General features: G+C 37.8%; 1 protein-coding gene across 2 annotated transcripts in view; it reads left to right on the top strand.

The window, feature by feature from the left end:
- The window catches only part of LOC113063407 (ectonucleotide pyrophosphatase/phosphodiesterase family member 1-like), a 56,565-nt gene extending 36,658 nt beyond the window's left edge, over positions 1 to 19,907 (top strand). For both annotated transcript variants that reach the window (XM_026233769.1, XM_026233770.1), the window contains 7 exons: positions 1,493 to 1,532; positions 1,636 to 1,790; positions 5,611 to 5,737; positions 6,516 to 6,590; positions 8,165 to 8,297; positions 11,000 to 11,144; positions 18,954 to 19,907. In XM_026233769.1, the coding sequence (XP_026089554.1) occupies positions 1,493 to 1,532; positions 1,636 to 1,790; positions 5,611 to 5,737; positions 6,516 to 6,590; positions 8,165 to 8,297; positions 11,000 to 11,144; positions 18,954 to 19,106 (828 nt within the window). In that variant the 3' untranslated portion in view covers positions 19,107 to 19,907. The remainder of the gene's footprint in view (positions 1 to 1,492; positions 1,533 to 1,635; positions 1,791 to 5,610; positions 5,738 to 6,515; positions 6,591 to 8,164; positions 8,298 to 10,999; positions 11,145 to 18,953) is intronic.
- The last annotated feature ends 979 nt before the right edge of the window (positions 19,908 to 20,886 follow it).

Below are 20,886 nucleotides of genomic sequence, written 5' to 3'. Positions count from 1 at the left end.
ACCAATATCCCGGAGTAATTCATTTACTCAAACAGTACACTGACTGAACTGCTGTGAAGAGAGAACTGAAGATGAACACCAAGCTGAGCCAGATAATGAACAACAAACTGACTCGTTCATGAGTCAAGAACCGTTTCTGTCAGACGCGTCCGATTCGTGAACCGAGGAGCTGATGATACTGCGCATGTGTGATTCAGCGTGAAGCAGACCGACACACAGCGGATCTGAACCGAACTGGTTTTTTTGATGATTGATTCAGAACTGATTCTGTGCTAATGTTATGAGCACAGGTGAACCGAAGGCTTGACGTCAATTACGTAGAGCGCAAAAGAATCGGTGAAGCGTTTTCTTCAACCGGTTTATTGAATCGAATGGCAAACTTCCCATCACTACTGGTGATCCGAAAACCGATGCAACTGGATCTTGACTACGAGTCAATCTTTTCGTTTATCTGGCTCGCTCGGTGTTCATCTTCAATTCTCTCTTCACAGCAGTTCAGTCAGTGTATTGTTTGAGTACATGAATTACTCAAGTAATGTACTGTAAGTAGAAATCCAGACTACACTGAACAGCATTAGATCATGAAACCATCAGAATTCAATTGTACCTTTTTTCAAATGGTGTATGTTATATAATTTAGCATGTTGATGGATTAATGCAGATCATGATATTACTAAAGGATTGCAATGTCTAATTTTAAGGACATTTTTGAGCATGCATGCTTTATTTGACTTGATATGAGCCAAGTCGAGTTCCCTTCAAAGGCCAAGCTTAAGTTTTAAATCAAATGTCTGCTGTTATTTATGATGTAATCCCATGTCTTTGAACAGGCTGTTAGTAGATGACTGAATTTTCTCATGGTTCCACCCAAGGTTTCCTCCTTTTTCTTGAGGAGTTGTTCTTTGCCATTGTTGCTTTGTGCTTCTGAACAGGGGATTTAAACCAAAACTGCATGTTTGAAAAGCTTGGAAAGCCAACTACATTCCATTTGCCATATTACAATACTGAAAAAAATAAAATAAATAAGTGGATAGTTTCATAATGCCAATCAAACATGGTTCAAAGGGAAACAGCAGCATGTTTGAAGTTGCTTTTTTGTGCCCTTCGTCATTGGTCTTCCAGTTAATGTTGTGGAATGGATTACAGTCTCAAGCTCCAAGGAATTTCTTTGAGTTATGACTGTTGTTTGTGTGTCTCTATGTTGAACCACATCACATTTTCATATTTGCCTTTGTGGTGTTGTCTGGATTTCTTTATTTTTTCCTGTGGCTTGTTACAATCACATAGCTTTTTAGATTTTGAAAGGGAAGTGAGTCAAGCCTCTTGTGCTTAACTGATACAAATGATTTAGTGTCTCTATTATGAATGTAAAAATGCATTAAATGATCAGATTTGACAGTAAAGGCTTTTAAATTATACAAAAAAAGTTTTTTTTTCAATGAAATATCTGAAATTCATGTATCCTAACATACATTTCCCAAAACTTTTTCAGGTGAACCGTCTGAACCAGCGTCTCATCGACACAGACTCAAGTCAGTAAACTGTTTGTCAGGAATAGTTCCTATCAGCATTGTGTTATAAAACACTGCGTTTGAAACTTTTTAAGTGAGTTTTTGTTTTTTAATCTTTTTATAGACTCTAATGTGAAGCCTGTTCATCTGCCGTATGGAATCCCTCGTGTTCTTCAGGAGCAGTCAGATCACTGTATACTTCACCACAGTGCCTACATCAGCGGATACAGCAGAAACATCCTGATGCCCCTTTGGGTCTCATATTCTTTGAATGCAACAGTAAGACTATTAAGACCCTATGAAATTACTTGACGAGCAAATCTGTTTTTTCTTGGTGGATGAATTGCTATTTGCTATTTAAAGGGGGGGGTGAAATGCTATTTCATGCATACTGAGTTTTTTACACTGTTAAAGAGTTGGATTCCCATGCTAAACATGGACAAAGTTTCAAAAATTAAGTTGTACGTTTGAAGGAGTATTTTTGTTCCCAAAATACTCCTTCCGGTTTGTCACAAGTTTCGGAAAGTTTTTTTAGAGTATGGCTCTGTGTGACGTTAGATGGAGCGGAATTTCCTTATATGGGTCCTGAGGCACTTCTGCCGGAAGAGCGCGCGCTCCCATATAGCACAGCACTGAGAGGCTGAGCACAGACAATCACTGATCAGAGCGATTCACTGATCAGAGCGAGAGCGTCGCGAAAAGTCACAAAAGAAGTGTGTTTTTGGTTGCCAGGGCAAGACAACCCTGCACAGATTACCAAAAAAAAAAACAGCATTAAGGGACCAGTGGATGGAGTTTATTTTTACAGAGCATCATCGGAGTTGTGCAAGTGTTTTTGTTTGTTCCCTGCATTTCGAAGATGCTTGTTTTACAAACAAGGCCCAGTTTGACGACGGATTTGCACATCGTTTATTTCTTAAGGATGATGCAATCCCAACGAAAAAGGGTCACGATCGTGTGTTGGAACCGCAGGCGGTGAGTAAAACTGCTTAAAATATCTCTGCCTCCTTGTTAGTGCGTCCCCTCTCATGCCGGAGACCCGGGTTCGAGCCCCGCTCGGAGCAAGTCGTTGCTGCTGCTTTCGTTCAGTTTCAGCCTCGGGATCTGATTCTGGATCATAAATAAACGGCTGAATCTGACTGTAAGCCATGGTTTGTTTTGGATGATGGTTTTTCCTTCACGGTAATGTCACAGCTTCCAAACGCTCTCAACGCAAAAGCCTACTCGCGCTCGTGATTCTTTAGCTCCGCCCACACGTTACGCCTCCAGCCGGTCGTGTTTTTTCGAGAAAAATCTGTACGGACTATCTTTCTCTTATGAATATAATAAAACTAAAGACTTTTTGGAGTTATGAAGGATGCAGTACTACTCTATATGTACTCAAGATTAACAGGATATTGAGTGAAAACGAGCATTTCACCCCCCCCCCCCCCCCTTTAAGTTGGAATGTATAGTTAGGGAGTAACATTCTTCTTCTACAGAGCTTTTTAATATTCAAGTCAAGACGAGTCTTACATGATGAGTCATGTAGATGAGTAAACTCCCAAAAGAGATAAACAGGTATATCTGCTAAAAAGTTTAAGGAGTACGCCATCATAAAGATGATTTTTTTTAACACTAACCTTCATGACTAACTGTGACTAACTTGTCATGGGGTCTTTATAAAGTGGAGTTTGTTGTGTTGGAGACCTCAAACAATAGTTAAGTATAAGCTGTTAAAATGTTTTATGTCCAGTCCAATGGATTTAAATGAGCTACACCCCTTTTTAATCACACTATAAAACTAATACTATATTATTTAATACTATAATTTGTAAATAATGTACTTTTAAAAACATATTTGTAATGTTTTCATACACTTTATTGTTTGTTAACTGATACATGGAAATGTATTATAGTTTAAATTTATATTAAAATGATTAGCTGTGTTTCACAGTGCTTTTTTAAATAGTCAATTTCTTTTTTCATAGTTTGAATACTACTTCATAGTTACTACTATTGTCATTGAAATAAATTTAAAGTGCTGCTGAATGTACTGACAAGTATTTATGGTAAACTAAAATATACTTAAGTTAAATTTCCATACAGACGTGTGAAATATGTTCATAAATACACAATTGTAATGATGAATTTGCAATTTAGTACATTTAAAGATATACTTTAGTGCAATACCAAGTGCATATTTAATACAATTAAGCACACTTCCTATTAACAAGGGAAATTTGTATTGACGGTTCAAAAAGGACGGTGTTCATGTGAAGAGGGTTTAATGGTGATGCTCTGTGAGGTCAGAAAGTATGACAGACAGCCTCACTCTCCTCCCTTCAGCATGTGCTGCTCATTATGGGCTGACCGCAGAGTAAATCACAGTCTCTAGCTTCATCATCATCACACTCGCTAACACTAGACGCTAACACTTTCTCAACCACTCGTTTTGAGTCTTACTGTATATTGGCTTAAAGTGATAGTTCATCCACAAAAGATAATTCCTTGATTTTTTACTTAGCCTTATTGTCTTAACAAATCTGTACGTCTTGCTTTCTTTCATGCAATACCAAAAATGAGTTTTTGAAGAATGTGCTGGCCACTGATTTCCATAATGAATTTTAATGAATAATGAAAGTATGCATCAGTTTTGACCCAAACACTTATTACACACTGGTTTTGTTTTCCTTCCCACAATCGAATACATAACTTGTATTTATTTCATTTGATATTGTTTGCAGTCTGTGTGTGTGTGTGTGTGTGTGTGTGTGTGTGTGTGTGTGTGTGTGTGTGTGTGTGTGTGTGTGTGTGTGTGGGCATGTTTTTGTGACATATCAGGACACAACTCTGTATAATGTTATGGGTATGACACAGGTATTACAAGGAGAGGGTGACTTATGAGGACATAACCCATGTCCCCATTTTTCTAAACGCTTATAAATCATACAGAATGAGTTTTTTTGAGAAAGTAAAAATTCACAAAGTTTCCTGTGAGGGTTAGGGGTAGGGTTGGTGAATGGGGATAGAATATACAGTTTCTACAGTATAAAAACCATTACCCCTATGGGATGTCCCCACTTTTCACAAAACAATCATGTGTGTGTGTTTGTGTGTGTGAACTAACTGATATCATCTTTTCAGAGAACCATATTTTCTAATTTTCATGATAAATAAACCAACTACAAGCCACAAGCTAAGGAATGACAAATGTGACCACGATGGAGTTATTCAGGCTTCAGGCGTGATCTTGTTTTTTTGTTTTGTGTGGGTGTGACTTGAAGAGATAAATATCAGGACTCATCATGACTAACAAATTAGTTTTTCCAAATGATTTAAAAGTCAGATTGTGAAGCATGTATTTTAAGTACCATTATGTAAAGATTAGAGATATTTCCTAAAATACAAAAAGGCCTTTCTCTCAAAACTCGAAAGACATGAATATAAGAAAATCTAATTTATGTGGCAAACACTTAAGATATGTTTCTTGTAATGTAATGTGTCTACCAGGAATCTGTCTTCAGAAATTAAGGTTTTTGAGGAAAACATTCCAGGATTTTTCTCCACATAATGGCCGGACCAACGTGCTGCAATTTCACTACAGATTCAAAGGTCTCTACATGATCCCTGCTGAGGAATAGGGTCTTATCTAGCGAATAAATTGGTCATTTTATTAAAAAAAAAAAAAAAATTATACTTTTCAACCACAAATGCTCGACTTGCACTAGCTGGACTGGACTGGCTTTATGTTGTCACAATTTAAAGGTCACACCTGACGTCGGCAGAAGTATGGACCCAGTGTTTACAAAGTGAATGTGCAAAGAAAGATAATGGCCTTACAAAACAGGTAAAAAAAACCCAAAAAAAACAATGTTAGACAATTCTGAAGTTGAAGGAGAAAATTTAATATAAGTCTGTTATATGGAGAAAAATCTTGGAACGTTTCCCTCAAATACCTTAATTTCTTTGTGACTGAAGAAAGAAAGACATGGACATCTTGGATGACGGGACGAATAAATTATCTAAAATAAGATTTTTTATTCTAAAAGTGACCTAATCCTTTAATCACTAAGCACTGTTTGCTCTGATCATTGATTTTCTTTCTTCTCAAACAAAGGTGAGTGTCCAGCCCTCAGTAGACACATGTGTGCGTGCAGATGTGCGTGTGCAGGCCAGTGCGAGACAGTCCTGCTCTTTCTATAAGAGCAATTCCACTCTGACCTTTGGCCTGCTGCATCCACCCAGTGAGTAAAACCGCATATCTGTATTCACTTTAAGACCTTTATACAAAACTCACTATTTATTTCACTTTCTGCCCTTTTTTACTTCTGGGGAAAGATCTTGGAGTTCAGTTAGAGCTATGAGTGATCATATCTAATGTGTTTTATTTTTATTATTATATATTTTTTTTATGAAGTATATTATATGCTACAATCTGAAAAGCAGCTCATAAATACAGATGTTTATAAGCGATTCAGTTGAAAAACAAACCCAAAGTTGCTTATAATATCGTAAGCAAATATGGTATGCTGTCTTTAACAATTGGGAAATATATTATTTAAAAGTCTCTTATGCTCACTGAGGCTGCATTTATTTGATTAAAAATACAGTATAAACAGAAATGTTGTGAAATAGTATTACAATTTTAAATAGCTACTTTATATTTTAACATTTTTGGGGATTTGTTGATGAATAAAAAGTTCAAATGAAGAGAATTATTTCAAAATCAATATTTTGTAGCTATATACGAGCCTTTACTGTCACTTTTGATCAAATTTAAGGCATTCTTGGTGAATAAAAATAGCAATTTCTTTCAAAACAAAAATCTTACTGACTGTAATCTTTTACAGCAGTGTACAACTTAGTGGTCGTTGTATAAAAGTATATAACCACTCAATTCTTCAGTTTGGTCAATAAAAGTATCCAGAGATCTGTGTTATAAAAGAGCAGTTGTGTTTATTCTACTGTATCTGTTTGTGTTTTGTATGACAGTCTTCTCTAAATGCATCATTTCTCCCTCAGACTTCAGTCCTACGGGAACTGAGCAAGACTCCTTAATTACAGGCAACATGGTGCCCATGTTTCCTGCTTTCAAAGGCAAGTTGTGTTTTATATTCAGCTTATAACATTACACAAATTCAGACTGCTGTTAAAGAAAGCCTGACAACTGGGATCTGTTTCTTATTTGCACTTTTTGTGATTTATCATGTAATGTCGTGTACAATTTACATGTTTAACATATTTGCATGTTTGTTCTGGCAAGAATTACATAGTCTTTCTTCGGACTGCCAATACAAATAGTTCCAAAATATTTACTGTTGACTTGTATACTTGGAAAATAAAAGGAAAGTTAATGGCATGCTGGAATGAATCCCCAAGTCCAGATTCTATGCATAATTACCTCTGGGGTTGGTTGAACTGTATATTTTCTTTGGGATTCAAGTATAGATTGCTGGGAACCAAGCTTTTTTTTAACCATTATTACTTATTATATTTGTGCAAAAAACACTTGGTTGGTTATAACGAGAACGTGCAATGATTGGTCAGCGAAGTGTGGCTGTTATCTAATTGGCTTGAGCAGATGGTGGGTGGAGTCCACGCATTTGTTGATTTTCAGTTTTTTTTTTTTTTTTTTTAAAATGAATGGCAGGCAAAGTTTTATTGTGACATAACAATGTATTTGTGAATATGTATTTATTTATTTATTTATTTTTTTTGCAAATCTCATTTTAATTATTTGTCAATTTAAGTAATGTTTGTAAAACTCTGAGATTCATTTGTGGATCTCATTCTTATTCTTTATTTTTCACTATATCAATTTTTTTTTTTTTTTTTTTTTTTTTTTGTAAATCACTTTACATTGATTTGTGGATCATAATTTATTTATTTGGAATAATGCAACAATTCTACCCCCATACAGACCCATCTTGTAAATGTCCATGTTAAATTGTTATGCTCTGAAGAGACCCATCCCAACAATTACAGAAATCATTAAACAAGGTTTAAGTCAGGTGATCCTCACTAGCCATAATGAAGGCAGACCTGCTGTATTAATAGCCAGTATTGAGTGTTTTCCACCAGACCTGTAAAACAAATGAACTGATGTTTTGCTTTAATCTCAGAGAATCATTGGTAATTGCAACACTTGTGTATGGTAAACCCTTTCTTCATTCTGTATTGTGTGAGTATTTAGTCAAAGTGAAAATTACTCATTTCATTTCCCAAACTAACTCCACCAAACGGCGTGCATGTAGAATAATAACTCTCTGCATTCCATTAGAAATCAATCATCTGTGTTTTAGTGCAACTACAGAGTGATAATCTGTACACCAGGATGTGTTGTGGTTTGGACTTTGGGTGGACCAGCATTTCATAACACATTGATCTGTTATCAGTCTATTACACAAGTATGTATGTTCATGTATGTATCACAGGAATATTATTAATAAGAAATCTAAACAGCTGAATGATCATTAAGCTCTTTTGTGGCTCTTTTGAAACATCTTGTTTGGTTTTAGTCACATTAATTTGCACCTTGCTGAAGTTAGAACATATATATATATATATGGTTTTAGTTTTAGTTAGCAATAATAACCCTGGTGTGTATGTTCTGTGTGTTTCATGTGTTATCATAGGGTCACTGTTGTTCATGTCTAATGTCTTTGTGACAGATATTTGGAATCGCTTTCACAATGTTCTGCTGGTGAAGTATTCACAAGAGCTGAATGGAGTCAATGTTGTGAGTGGACCAATATTTGACAACGACTATGATGGGAACTATGACTTAATGAACAATGGAACCCTGTAAGTTTGCAAAATAACCCAATGCTAGAAGAGTGTGTGTAAGGTCCATTAGCTAAACAGACTACCCAAAAATCTCCCAAAGACAAAAATTAAGCAGAACAGATAATATTGTGAAATTATTACAATTGAAGACAACTGTTTAAAACAACTTTTTCTGTTGGTCACTACAAATTATGTTGTGACAGCATTAGGGGTTTACTTGGGAGCTCCAATAACCTCTGAGTTTAAGTGAAAACGCCAGTGAGTATTGGCTTGTGGATTTTGCATGCCAAGCCACATCCCGTACATGTGGGTATAAGACAACAGAGTACATCCACTCCGGTTCTTTCACTCATTCAGGTTTTTGCCTTGGAGCCCAGTGGTTTTATGTTTATTCATTGCCACAAAGCCATTCACTTTGCTGTTAAGAAGAGGGCTGTCCTGGTTGGTGTTACATTGCAAACAGCAGTATCCCTGAGTCGGAAGGTCCACTGAGCGCTTCAACTAAAATGAGCAGTTCCTCTAAAAGAGCAAATCACAGATGGTCTGCATTTTTTCTTTAAGATGCCACTCCATCCATGTCCTCTTTGTTGCGGTCTTTTCATATCCTCTATTGACCACCACGAGATGAGAGACATCGACAAAGTACACTTTCTTGATGTTCCCAGGGTGGCCTTTTTGGCGACACTGTCAAGGACTTTGGCCAACAGTTCTTGGCAGTATAAAAGAAGACTGGGGAACACATCATATCTCCAGCATATCCTGCCCCGAAATGATCCTCCTCCTGTCTGCATTCCTCTAAATTGCTCAAGTCCTCAAGGAAGATGATTAAGCGGCCCTGACATGGGCAACTAAGAGCATTGGGGAGCTGGTCTTTTCCAGGAGGTGGTGTGGACATCGCCAAACCTTCACCCGGAGGAGGCCAATCCTGGATCTGCGAATCTTGAATCACTCTTCACAAGCTCCTGTTCAAGATGTTGACGCAAAAGCGCATCCCAGGATTGGCTTGCAGCAGTTGACCTGAAGGATGGATACTTTCATTCTTTTCCCTCAACACAGACACTATCTTTTAAGCCAGAGCCCCCTCAACCAGGCAAACTTATGTAGACTCTGTTTACAGACTGGTGTTTTTCTCGCTGAGAAGACCCCTGAAGATGCCCAGTAGTTGTGCTTTCTTTACTGCACCCTCTGTCACCCTCCACCTTGAAAAGTGTATTGTGCTGCTGTTCCGGGTCTAAGCATTGAACGTGTAAACACTGTTCCCCGAAGGGGGGACATCCAGCCTTGGCTTTGCTATGTCCCGTAAGAGCCTTGCATATATACATGGACCGCACCTGGAGCTTCAGAACCTTCACCTTTGTGAGGTTTTAGGGCCACCCCCTGTAATAAGATAGGTGTCCTGCCTGTGTAATTTCCTGTGGGTAATCCGAGATGTGGGATTACCTTCCATGGTAAGGTTTCCCTCATAGTAAACTTGTGTCCACCCCTTGTAGAGATTCCACTGTGGATTGGTGTTTTCTTTTTATATTAGAGGATATTGGGGCTCCCAAGTAAACTCCTAATGTCGTTACGACATAACCTAGTAATCGTTGTTTGATTCTTAGAAGTCTACTGTTGCTATAGTTACAATCAAATTTAATTGGATAATGAGAAACTACTTTTTGTATGGTTGAGATCACTAAAAAATATGTCGAGATAATGAGACAACCGCTTTTATTATGTAAAATCTGTGGGAAAATGTTTGTTGTGATCACAAGAAAAATTATAATAACCAAACAGTTTTTGGCTTGTCAAAGTAGAATTTTAGCATGACAGATAAAATTACATCAAAGCAAATTTATCCAATTAAAAAAAAAGTCTATGAAGTATAAGCTGGTATTTTAATGTGATATTATGCAATTGGTTTAGTTTATAAGTACTTTTTTGTAGTTTATTTGATAGGGACTGTATACAAGTTCATCGAATCTTTCTCTGATAAGAACCAGAAGATGCTTTTTATCAAATTATAATAATGTATACTTTTCAACCTGTAGTCCCTAATGGCCTGTTCGACATTGCAGAAAAGCAACCATGTCAAGATTATTTTGACTAAAATATTTATTCGTTTCAGTGACATTTATTTCTAATTCATTCTAATATTTAATTTTACTCAGCGAATCCTATGTTTATTCTGTTTTTGAGAAAGTTACAACTTACAACAAATTCAAACAATTAAAGATTGAAATGAAAAAATTGGTTGGTTTTATGTTGTTAGCTTTAGTTAGCTTTTAAGACAAGACATTTTTAAGAGGTAAATTATCTTCAAAATTTCACAAGGGTTTAAATCAGATTCAGTTAGATCTATTAGGAAATCACAGGTTCAAAATAAGGGTAGGAGCTAAACTCTGCAGCGCCTTGGCCCTCCAGGGTAAGATCTGAAGAAGCCTGATCTAAAGCTTAAAAAAAATTCAGTCTGTGACCATCATACACTACGCTATTTTCTATGAAGTCTATCAACCTCAAGATTCTTTACAAGAATAAGATGCAAAATGGACAGATATGCTTTAGTCAAATATGTGTCTATGTGAGACAAAACAGCTTTTATTATTCCAAATGCACCTTTACTATTAGATCTATAGGTAGTTCACATACTGCCCACTGCTGGCCAAACACTGCCAGAATGTATTTAACAATGTATTAGACTGAATTCTTTCCTCATGAAGATGATTCTCTTCTGATTTCAGGAACGGGGCTCCCATCCCTACACATTTCTTTGTGATTCTTACAAGTTGTAAGAACTCATCTCTTCCCAGCCAACAGTGTGACGGTCCTCTAGATGCTGTGTCTTTTGTTCTTCCTCACCGACCTGATCGTCTGGAAACATGTCATGTATGTAATAAGCCATTCACGATAAACCACAGTGACCATGAGATTGTACAGAGGAAGTAGCTGTGAAACTCGCTTGTTAGGTAACTTGTTAAAGGGGTCATATGATGCGATTTCAATGTTTCCTTTCTCTTTGGAGTGTTACAAGCTCTTGGTGCATAATGAAGATCTGTAAAGTTGCAAAGACTGAAGTCTCAAATGCAAAGAGATATTCTTTATCAAAGTCAAGACTCTGCCATTCCACCCTATAATGCCTTTTTTTAAACACCCCACATGTCTACGTCATTATGTGGAAATATTTGCGTAATGCTGACAAATGTTCGCGCAAGGAAGGCGTGGTTTCAGCAGCCATGTTGAAGCAGCCATGTCAGGGAGATGCGGTGTATTTCTAGGTGAAAGCAAAAGCACATTATTTGGGCTTCTGAAAGTAGATGAATTTAGGAATCTTTAAGATTACTTACAACAGGACAGCAATGCATTTTATCTACGACCGTTTCGTGAACCTAAAGAGAGGAGGGGATTCTGACTTCGCTACGACAATCTGGTGCTTCTGAATCAGCTACTATAGGCAAGGCAAGGCAAGTTTATTTATATAGCACATTTCGTACACAATGGTAATTCAAAGTGCTTAACATAAAAGAAAGTAAAATAATCATGAAGAAAAATAATACAAAAATAAAAACGAGAAATTTTAAAACTTTGGAAATGATTTAAAAATGGACTTATTTAAAAAGAGTTTAAAACAGTTAAAAATAGAAAACTATTTTACATAAAATACAGTCAATACGTAAAATACAGTGCAATCAGTTCAGACATTGCATTGTGCTCATTCAATAAATGCACAGCTAAACAGGTGAGTTTTGAGTCTAGATTTAAATTAGACTAATGTTTTAGCACATCTGATCTCTTCTGGAAGTTGATTCCAACTGCGGGCAGCATAGTAGCTAAAGGCGGACTCCCCTTGTTTTGTGTGAACCTTTGGTGTTTCTAACTGACTCGATCCTAGTGATCTGAGTGCTCTGTTAGGTTTATATTCAGTGAACAAATCTGCAATATATTTCGGTCCTAGGTCATTGAGTGATTTATAGACGAGTAAAAGTACCTTAAAATCAATCCTAAATGTAACTAGAAGCCAGTGTAAGGACCTGAGGACTGGTGTGATGTACTCAGATTTTTTCTGGTTCTAGTCAGAATCCTGGCAGCAGCGTTCTGCATGAGCTGCAGCTGTCTAATGGTCTTTTTGGGAAGGCCTGTGAGGAGCCCATTACAATAGTCCACCCTGCTGGTGATAAAAGCATGAACAAGTTTCTCCAAATCTTGACTGGAAACAAAACATCTAATTCTTGCAATGTTTTTAAATGATAGTATGCTGATTTAGTTACTGCTTTGACATGACTACTGAAACTAAGGTCTGTGTCCAGAATCACACCAAGATTCCTGACTTGTTTTTTAGTTGTATGACCCCTAGAGTCAAGGTATGCATTCACCTTGAGAACTTCATCTTTGTTTCCAAATGCAATAACTTCAGTTTTTTCCTTCAGTTTAACTGAAGAAAGCCCTGGCACATCCAACTATTCATTTCACCAATACATTTGCAGAGGGAGTCAATGGGGCTGTAGTCGTTTGGAGATAAGGCTAGGTAAATCTGGGTATCATCAGCATAGCTGTGAAAGATTGGTTCTTTCTCATTATTTGACTTAGTGGGAGCATATACAGGCTAAACAAGAGCGGTGCAAGAATTTAGCCTTGTGGGACTCCACATGTCATGGACGTCTTCTTAGACTGCTCTCCTAGACTCACATAATAGCCTCTCCCTTCTAAGTATGACCTGAACCATTTGAGTTTTCCAGCTTCTCTAGTAGCATGTTATGATAGAAAGTGTCAAACGCAGAACTGAGATCTAGCAATACATGCACTGCTATTTTGCCAGAGTCAGAATTTAAGCGAATATCATTTATGTTAATTAGTGCTTTCTCTGTGCTGTGATGCGGTCGAAAACCAGATTGAAAATTGTCCACGTATCCATTTGAGTTTAAATATTTGTTCAACTGACTAAAAACTACCTTTTCTATAATTGTGCCTATAAAAGGAAGATTAGATATTGGTCTATAATTGCTCAAAATGGTGTTATCAAGATTGCAGTTCTTAAGACCCTCCTGAAAAAGAGCAGTTTTCAGGGAGTTTGGAAATGTCCCAGAAAGAAGTGAGGCGTTCTAAGAGATCAGCTTCTAAACAATTAAGCACACTTTTGAAAAAAGATGTGGGAAGTGTCAAGATAGCATGTTGACGATTTTAGGTGATGCACTATTTTTGCTATCAATTGCTTCAAAAGTAGACATAGTATCTTTTTTATATTGTGGCCTAATCTGTCTGACCTCTTGATTACTTGAGGATGTGCTAATCGCCTTCCTGATATTGATGATCTTCTCAGAAAAGAAGGAAGCAAACTCATTGCATTTGCTTTCTGAGAACATTTCACTGGGAATCTGACTTTGGGGTTTGTCAGTCTCTCAACAGTGGCAAAAAGAGTATGAGTGTTGTTTAAGTTACTGTTTATAAGGTTTGAGAAGAAATTCTATCTAGCTGTGGCTAGTTTCTCCAGGCAGCCATATCACCCTGGAGCCCAAGACCGGTTGCCCACTGAAGCTAAGCAGGGCTGAGCCTGGTCAGTACCTGGATGGGAGACCTGAGAAAACTAGGTTGCTGCTGGAAGAGGTGCTAGTGAGGCCAGCAGGGGGTGCTCACCATATGGTCTGTGTGGGTCCTAGCGCCCCAGTGTAGTGATGGGGACACTATACTGTCAACAAGCACCGTCCTTCGGATGAGACGTTAAACCGAGGTCTTGACTCTCTGTGGTCATTAAAAATCCCAGGATGTCTTTCGAAAAGAGTAGAGGTGTGACCTCGGCATCCTGGCTCAATTCGCCCATTGGCCCCTGACCATCATGGCCTCCTAACAATCCCCATATCTACTGATTGGCTTCATCACTCTGTCTCCTCTCCACCAGTAAGCTGGTGTGTGGTGGGCGTTCTGGCGCACTATGGCTGCCGTCTCATCATCCAGGTGGATGCTGCACACTAGTGGTGGATGAGGAGATACCCCCTGTTTATGTAAAACGCTTCGAGTGTCTAGAAAAGCGCTATATAAATGTAAGGAATTATTAATTATTATTATAAAAGCATGAAGGCTGTCTTTATAGATGCTATAGTGAATTTCAAATTTAATTTTCCGCCACATCCGCTCGGCTTTTCTGCATTGTCTTTTCATATTCTGAACTGCTGTTGATCTTCTCCAAACTGATTTCTGTCTGTTTGTTTTCTTACTGACTATTATTGGTGCAATATCATCAATAACATTCTTAACTTTTGAGTTGAAGGAATCAAGGAGAATATCAACAGAGTCTGCAGAAATGCTTGGTGTTAAAGATATAGCCTCCATAAATAGTACACTTGTGTTCTTGTTTATGCATCTCCTTCTGACAGAGACAGATCTAGATTCAGTTGTAGCAGAGATCAATATATCAAAGAAAATACAGAAGTGATCAGATAGTGCTACGTCCTTAATAACAATGGATGAAATGTTTAGACCCCTACTGATGATTACATCTAGAGTGTGTCCACCTTTGTGTGTGGGTCCATGCACATGCTGAATCAAGTCAAAAGTGTTTAAAATCGTTATCATTTCTTTTGTAGTTCTGTTTTCTGCATTATCTATGTGAATATTAAAATCCCCTGCAATAGCAAAACAGTGAAACTCTGAGGAAATGATTGATAACATTTCTATGACCTCTTCAACAAATGCTGAAGAGTATTTTGGAGGCCTGTAAATAATAATAAACAGAATGCGTGGAGCACCTTTGAGCACAATCCCTAGATATTCAAAAGACAAGTACTGACCAAATGACACTTGCTTGCATTGATAGACATCTTTAAATAGAGCAGCTACACCCCCACCTCTCCTAACAATCCTGCAGACACTCATGTAAGTGAAGTTAGGAGGGGCTGCTTCATTGAGGATTGTTGCACTGCAGCTGTCTTCAAGCCATGTTTCATTTAGAAACATAAAATCCAGATTGTTTGTGGTTATAAAGTCATTGATTAGAAATTATTTATATTTTGGTGAGCAAATATTTAAAAATACTAACTTGATGGCAGTGCTTTGTATCTTTACCATGGGCGTAGGTTTGGTGTCAGCTTTGGTGGGGTTTTTACTCTGGCCTTTGTATGTGGCAGAGAGACAGCCCTTGTAACTTACCGTCAGCGTCGTCAACATGCGCGCGCACACAAACCACCCGCTCGCTGCTAGTGCAAGCACAAAAGTAGTCCCGGCCCTCGCGTGTAGCCTGTCAGATACCCCGCCACCAATCAAATTACGCCGTTTCTTGTACTGTCGTCGTCCTGGCCATTAGAATCGATCCAAATTGCAGTGCAAAGATCCAAATAGCAGTTCAAAGGAGCTTGCCAAATATTGGTGGGGACAAATTTGTTATCTCAAAATATTGATAGGGACTAGTACCTAGCGTCCCCCCCTAAACCTACGCCCATGATCTTTACATCAATCTTAGTTTGATGCATAATAGGCCACAGATTAGATGAGTTTGCCCTTCGGCTTGAAAAGGCCGAAGACTTTATCTATCACATGATAAATATGACATAGAGAAAGCTACAGGCACACTGGGTTCCCGCTTGTTCTGTAAAAATTAGTAAATGTTCCTGCTATTATAGCGGAGACATGACACATATCACTGAGAGCTGCTATCAGTTGTTTTTAGTTCACCATCAGCAGATGGAGGGTTTGGCCCCTGGCGTTTTGGCAGGGGTCAGAGAGTTCTCACAGGAGCAGGGCCCATGGGCTTTGGTGGTTGGGGTTGGGGGACCTGCCGTTTTTTTTGTTGATATCTGCGGGCTTGCAGCAAATGAGTGTGAGAATTAGTTTAAGTATAAGTGTGTTATTAGTTTCAGTATTTGCTATTTGCTGTTCAAATGCGCAGTTTTGCACATCGCGTGTTGTGTGTGTGTGTGAGAGTGAGAGAGAGAGAGAGAGGGTCACACAGTCACGCAGTGGATTCAGCTGTCTTAACCATGGCTTATGTACTGCAAACACATACGAGCATCATCACTGTGTCTGTCACGCAACTCTGTTCCTCTTTTGGGCTTGAACTGATGGTAAAACTAAGTACATTATTGACTGTCTTGATTTATTTTGAAAGATGAAGCTTGTGATTATGGAAAGGGGGCACTGGGACAGTTGTCCAATCAGAGCAGACTGTGCTTGTCGGAAGGAGGAACTTTGTAGAAAACAATTTGTTTGAGAGAGGCGGGGCATAGAGGACCTACAATAATGTACAATATTTGAAAAATAATGTGTGTTTTGAACATTAAAGCACGACAGCATATTCTGTTACAACAAATAGACAAAATAATGATCTTTTTAAAAAGAATCATACGATGCCTTTAACCACTTAAAAAAAGTTAACTACAAAATGAAACTAGCTAAACAACAAACATTTGGCAGTACATTTCAACCTTATTTCAAAGATGATAGAACAAAATATGAAGTGACATATAAAGATGTACTTAAGATTTTTATTAAGTGGGTCACTCTAAATTTCAACTAATAGAATTTAAAGAGTGTTTACAAGCTGTTCATGCATAGATAAGATCCCTTAAGTTGCAAAGACTAAAGTCTCAAACCAAAAGAGATATTCTTTATAAAAGTTAAGACTTGTCCGCACCCTCCTAAAACACCTCATTTAAACACGCCCCCACATGTCTACGTCATGATGTGGGAAGATTTGCATAACACCACCCACATGTTTGCACAAATGTTGTTCCTGCCTCCATCATGTTGTGGAGACACTAAAGCAAGTGAAAATACTTTGTTTGGTCTTCCAAAAGAGGACAACACTAGAAATCAGTGGTTAAGTTATATTTACAACATTGTTCCAGAACAGTTCGACCCAAATATTCAGATGTGTGAATCTGGGAGAGTAGACTACAACGCCGGCTGTTCTGACTAGAGCCCTGCACGGGCCTCAAATCTAGGCCTGAGCCCGGCCCTGGCCCGAGGCGCTCAGGCCCTAGCCCGACCCGTGTCCGACAGCTCATCAGAATTATCAGCCCGAGTCCGACACGAGCCCATGTTTTTATTTATTTATTTTATTACACAGCGGGAGTCTGTCCTATTTGCAACAATTAAAAAAGGTGTCAGTTTTGTGTTATGTTTCTTTTCGTTTCTTTATCAAGTTAATTTCGAAAAATGGAGCATTTTTTTAAAATGACGATTAACGTTAAACAGCCGAGCCGACAGCGAGTAGCCTAAAACATATTTAATCAATTAAGCCTCTCAAATTAACGCTAATTCTTTACTTGGCTACAATAAAATCCATATATAAAACACTTCAAGCATATCACACAGACAGTTAGTTTAATAAATGTTTATTTATTAAACCACAGTGAGTAAAATAAAATAAAAAAAATGAAATACGGAGGCAGGCTCGCAACAGCACTCGCAAACGAAATGAGAAATTAGCCTCCAGAGGAAGGTTTTGACCCAGTCCTCCTCTCTTCTATCACTATTCCCGCTGCGCTGAAGACTCGTTCGCTGCTGCTGCTGACGGGACACTAAACACAGAGCGAGCCAGTCTTGACAGTCGCGGTAGCAGGGTCTCGTGCTGTATACATTAATTTACATTACTTTAGAGGCCTATAATAGCTACTACTACAATAAGAGGATATAAGTGAAGTGTAATTGTGGGTCGCGCTGACGGAAAAGCGCGCGTGTGCGTGCGACTGTCATGTCAGTATGTCAGTTTAATTATAACGGGTTGAATTATCAGATTATGAAAGTTATGAGGTTATGAAATGTCTTTCTATGTTTGTTTTCCTATCGCCAACGTAAATTTTTTATGTAATGTCTAAAAATATAAATAGAAGGATAACCCAAAAAAGGCCCGAGGCCCGGCCCGCATGTGAGCTATAACGTGAAAATTTGCCCGAAGCCCGGCCCTAGGGGCATAAATAAGTCGGGGCCCGTCGGGCTCGGGCTGAAATGCAGGGCTCTAGTTCTGACTCACAGTCTGTAAGTACGTTAACATATTTCAAAGGATTTGCGCAGTGTTTTGAGTTTTGAGTTTTGAGCAGTGTAGAGAAGCGCTTGTTGTTTGTCTTTCTCAGATCACAAATGCAGATATGGTTTTATGTTTATGTGGCCCGATGTAACCCAACCCGTAAAAGACAGTATAAATTATTACAATCAGTAAATATGTCCCCACTGGATGCAAAAAATGGCTAGTTTGTAATGAGTTTTAATGTTTTTGTCTTGTCGCGCCAGTGTGTCGCATTACAGTATAGTATGTAAAAAAACTAAGCATTTCAAAAAGGCGGAACATAGAGGAGAAACAATATTGTACAGTATGTGGAAAATTGTTTTTTTTAACCTTAAACCGCATAAACACATTTAATTACACCAAATACACATAATGTTCTTTTTAGCAACATCATATGACCCCTTTAATGTAGAGTTAAAGTGTAATAATACATTTTAATTAATTGCAGTTAACATGTAGTGAAGTGGTTGAAATCATTACATTCATTTCAAATTTATTATTTCCTTAAGTACTCTTTAAAGTATGCCAAAGTGTACTTCTATTTCAGAAGGGCAAGTGTAATATGAAATAAGGTATTGAAAAAAAAACATGAAATGAGAAAACCTACTCATTTTCAATCAAATTAAAGAAGAGGATTTGGTGTGTTTCTCATTATGCATTTATTTTTTACAAATCTTAATTTTTTTTATCATTTATTTCTCCAGAATGGCTCCGACTACTCATGGCTCCAGGACTGGGTTCAGCTTCACGTGGCACGAATCAGGGACATTGAGCTTCTGACGGGCTTGAGTTTTTACCATGACAGGATATCTGTTGCTGAAATGTTACAACTCAAGACCACACTCAAAACTTTCTAGAAACATTTGTGACCTTAGATCTCATTTCACTGTATCTGTAGGCCACAAGCGACACCTTCAGAATGGAATGGATCTTTTCACCATCGAAACGCAGCTGAGCTTTACCAGACTCTGATAAAAAGATGCAAGTTCATCCGGAGAGTTTTTAAACTCCTAAAAAGGGAAAATAAAACGTTTTATGTTTCTCTTGCTTTAATGAAATCTTTATTCTCAGAGGCGATCTATTTATAACTGGGGAAGTACCAAGTTTATCAGAATATTCAGTTTTTCCAAAAAAGGAGAACAAAAAAGAACAAATGTTTTTTTAGCAGTTAAAGATTTAACTGTGGTTGGACTTGGTCCTGCATTCAGCATTTCAGCCAAAAAGATAAAGTATCCAAAACTGAAACTGCATCAAGAGCTTTTGTGCAAACCTTGAAAACCACACTTTCCACAGCAATCACTTTCAAAATGTCACTTGCTATACATTGTTTTATTCATTTGTTCTACAACAAATGAAAACAAATGCTCTTTCCAGCAGTTCGTAGCATACACAGCCAACTGATGTATTAACTCCAGTATAATAGTGCTTCCTGCTGCACCTTTAGGCCAGAATGTAGAATTTCATCAAACAACAGAAGAAAAAACTTGTCACTGTGCATCTTTTTCTGAAGTTCTCAGGTCAGCATAAATATTCTTATTACATTTGTATGTTAATTCTGTTATTCAAAGTTTATAATGTGTAAGCAGCAGAGATGAGATTCTACTGTAGGTTTTCTCATTTGGTGATTATTGGATAAATATTTAATATTTGTATGTGTATTTTGGTTGTGCAATTTTTTTTATTGTTCAGTACAACTGTCAACATTATCAGTAGGTGTACATTTTGTTGTATTTAGATTAGATTATATTAGATTAAACTTTATTATCACTGCATATGTAATGTACAAGGCAACGCAATGTAGTTAGCATCTAACCAGAAGTGCAATAAGCAATAAGTACAGAATATACAAGGTCTACAATATGTACAGTAACTATACAGATAAGTATTATGGACATAATTTATAGATTTTAAATACTATCAGCATGATATACAGATAGGTGTACTATGAACATACTATACAGACAGATTATGTAAAGATGCATGTACACTATAGGCAGAACTATTAACATATGAACAATTTACACTATTGCAATGGAGTGTAAAGTGCATAGAAAATATCACAGTGTGTGCAAATGGATTACTCAGTGTTTCTGGATGAACAGACAGTAGTGCAAGTAATAACAAGTTTACTATTTTTTGCTAGTTGTAAATAATGGTCAGGATGCTCTCTATCGCACACCGGTAGAAGTTCACCTGGATGGCTGAAGATCGCTGGTTCTTCTTCAGCGTCCTGAGGAAGAAGAGGCGCTGGTGAGCCTTCTTGACCAGGCTGGAGGTGTTTGTGGTCCAGGACAGGTCCTCCAAGATGGTGGTTCTCAGAAAATTGAAGCTGGAGACACGTTCAACAACCATGTGGATGGGTTCATGCATGCTTCCTTTCTTCTTCCTGAAGTCCACAATGAGCTTGTATTACTGGTGTTAAGGAGCAGTGCCCGGTTGCATGAAACTTCTTAAAAGTGAGGGTTTCCCTGAGGGAGAAAAAATCCCAGAGGTAAGGGATTTCATTAAGAGTGTTGCAAGAAACCTCTTAACTGTCACCCTTACCTAAGTGTTTCACAGTAGTTTCTGACAACATATGGCAAAGATTGCCACGGTTGCTATAGTTACTACCTCTAACAGTAAACAGAACATAACAAA

Source organism: Carassius auratus, chromosome 45, assembly GCF_003368295.1.
Source record: "Carassius auratus strain Wakin chromosome 45, ASM336829v1, whole genome shotgun sequence".
Taxonomy (NCBI): domain Eukaryota; kingdom Metazoa; phylum Chordata; class Actinopteri; order Cypriniformes; family Cyprinidae; genus Carassius; species Carassius auratus.
Note: the sequence above shows the minus strand (reverse complement) of the source record. Positions and strands in the feature narration are given on the sequence as shown.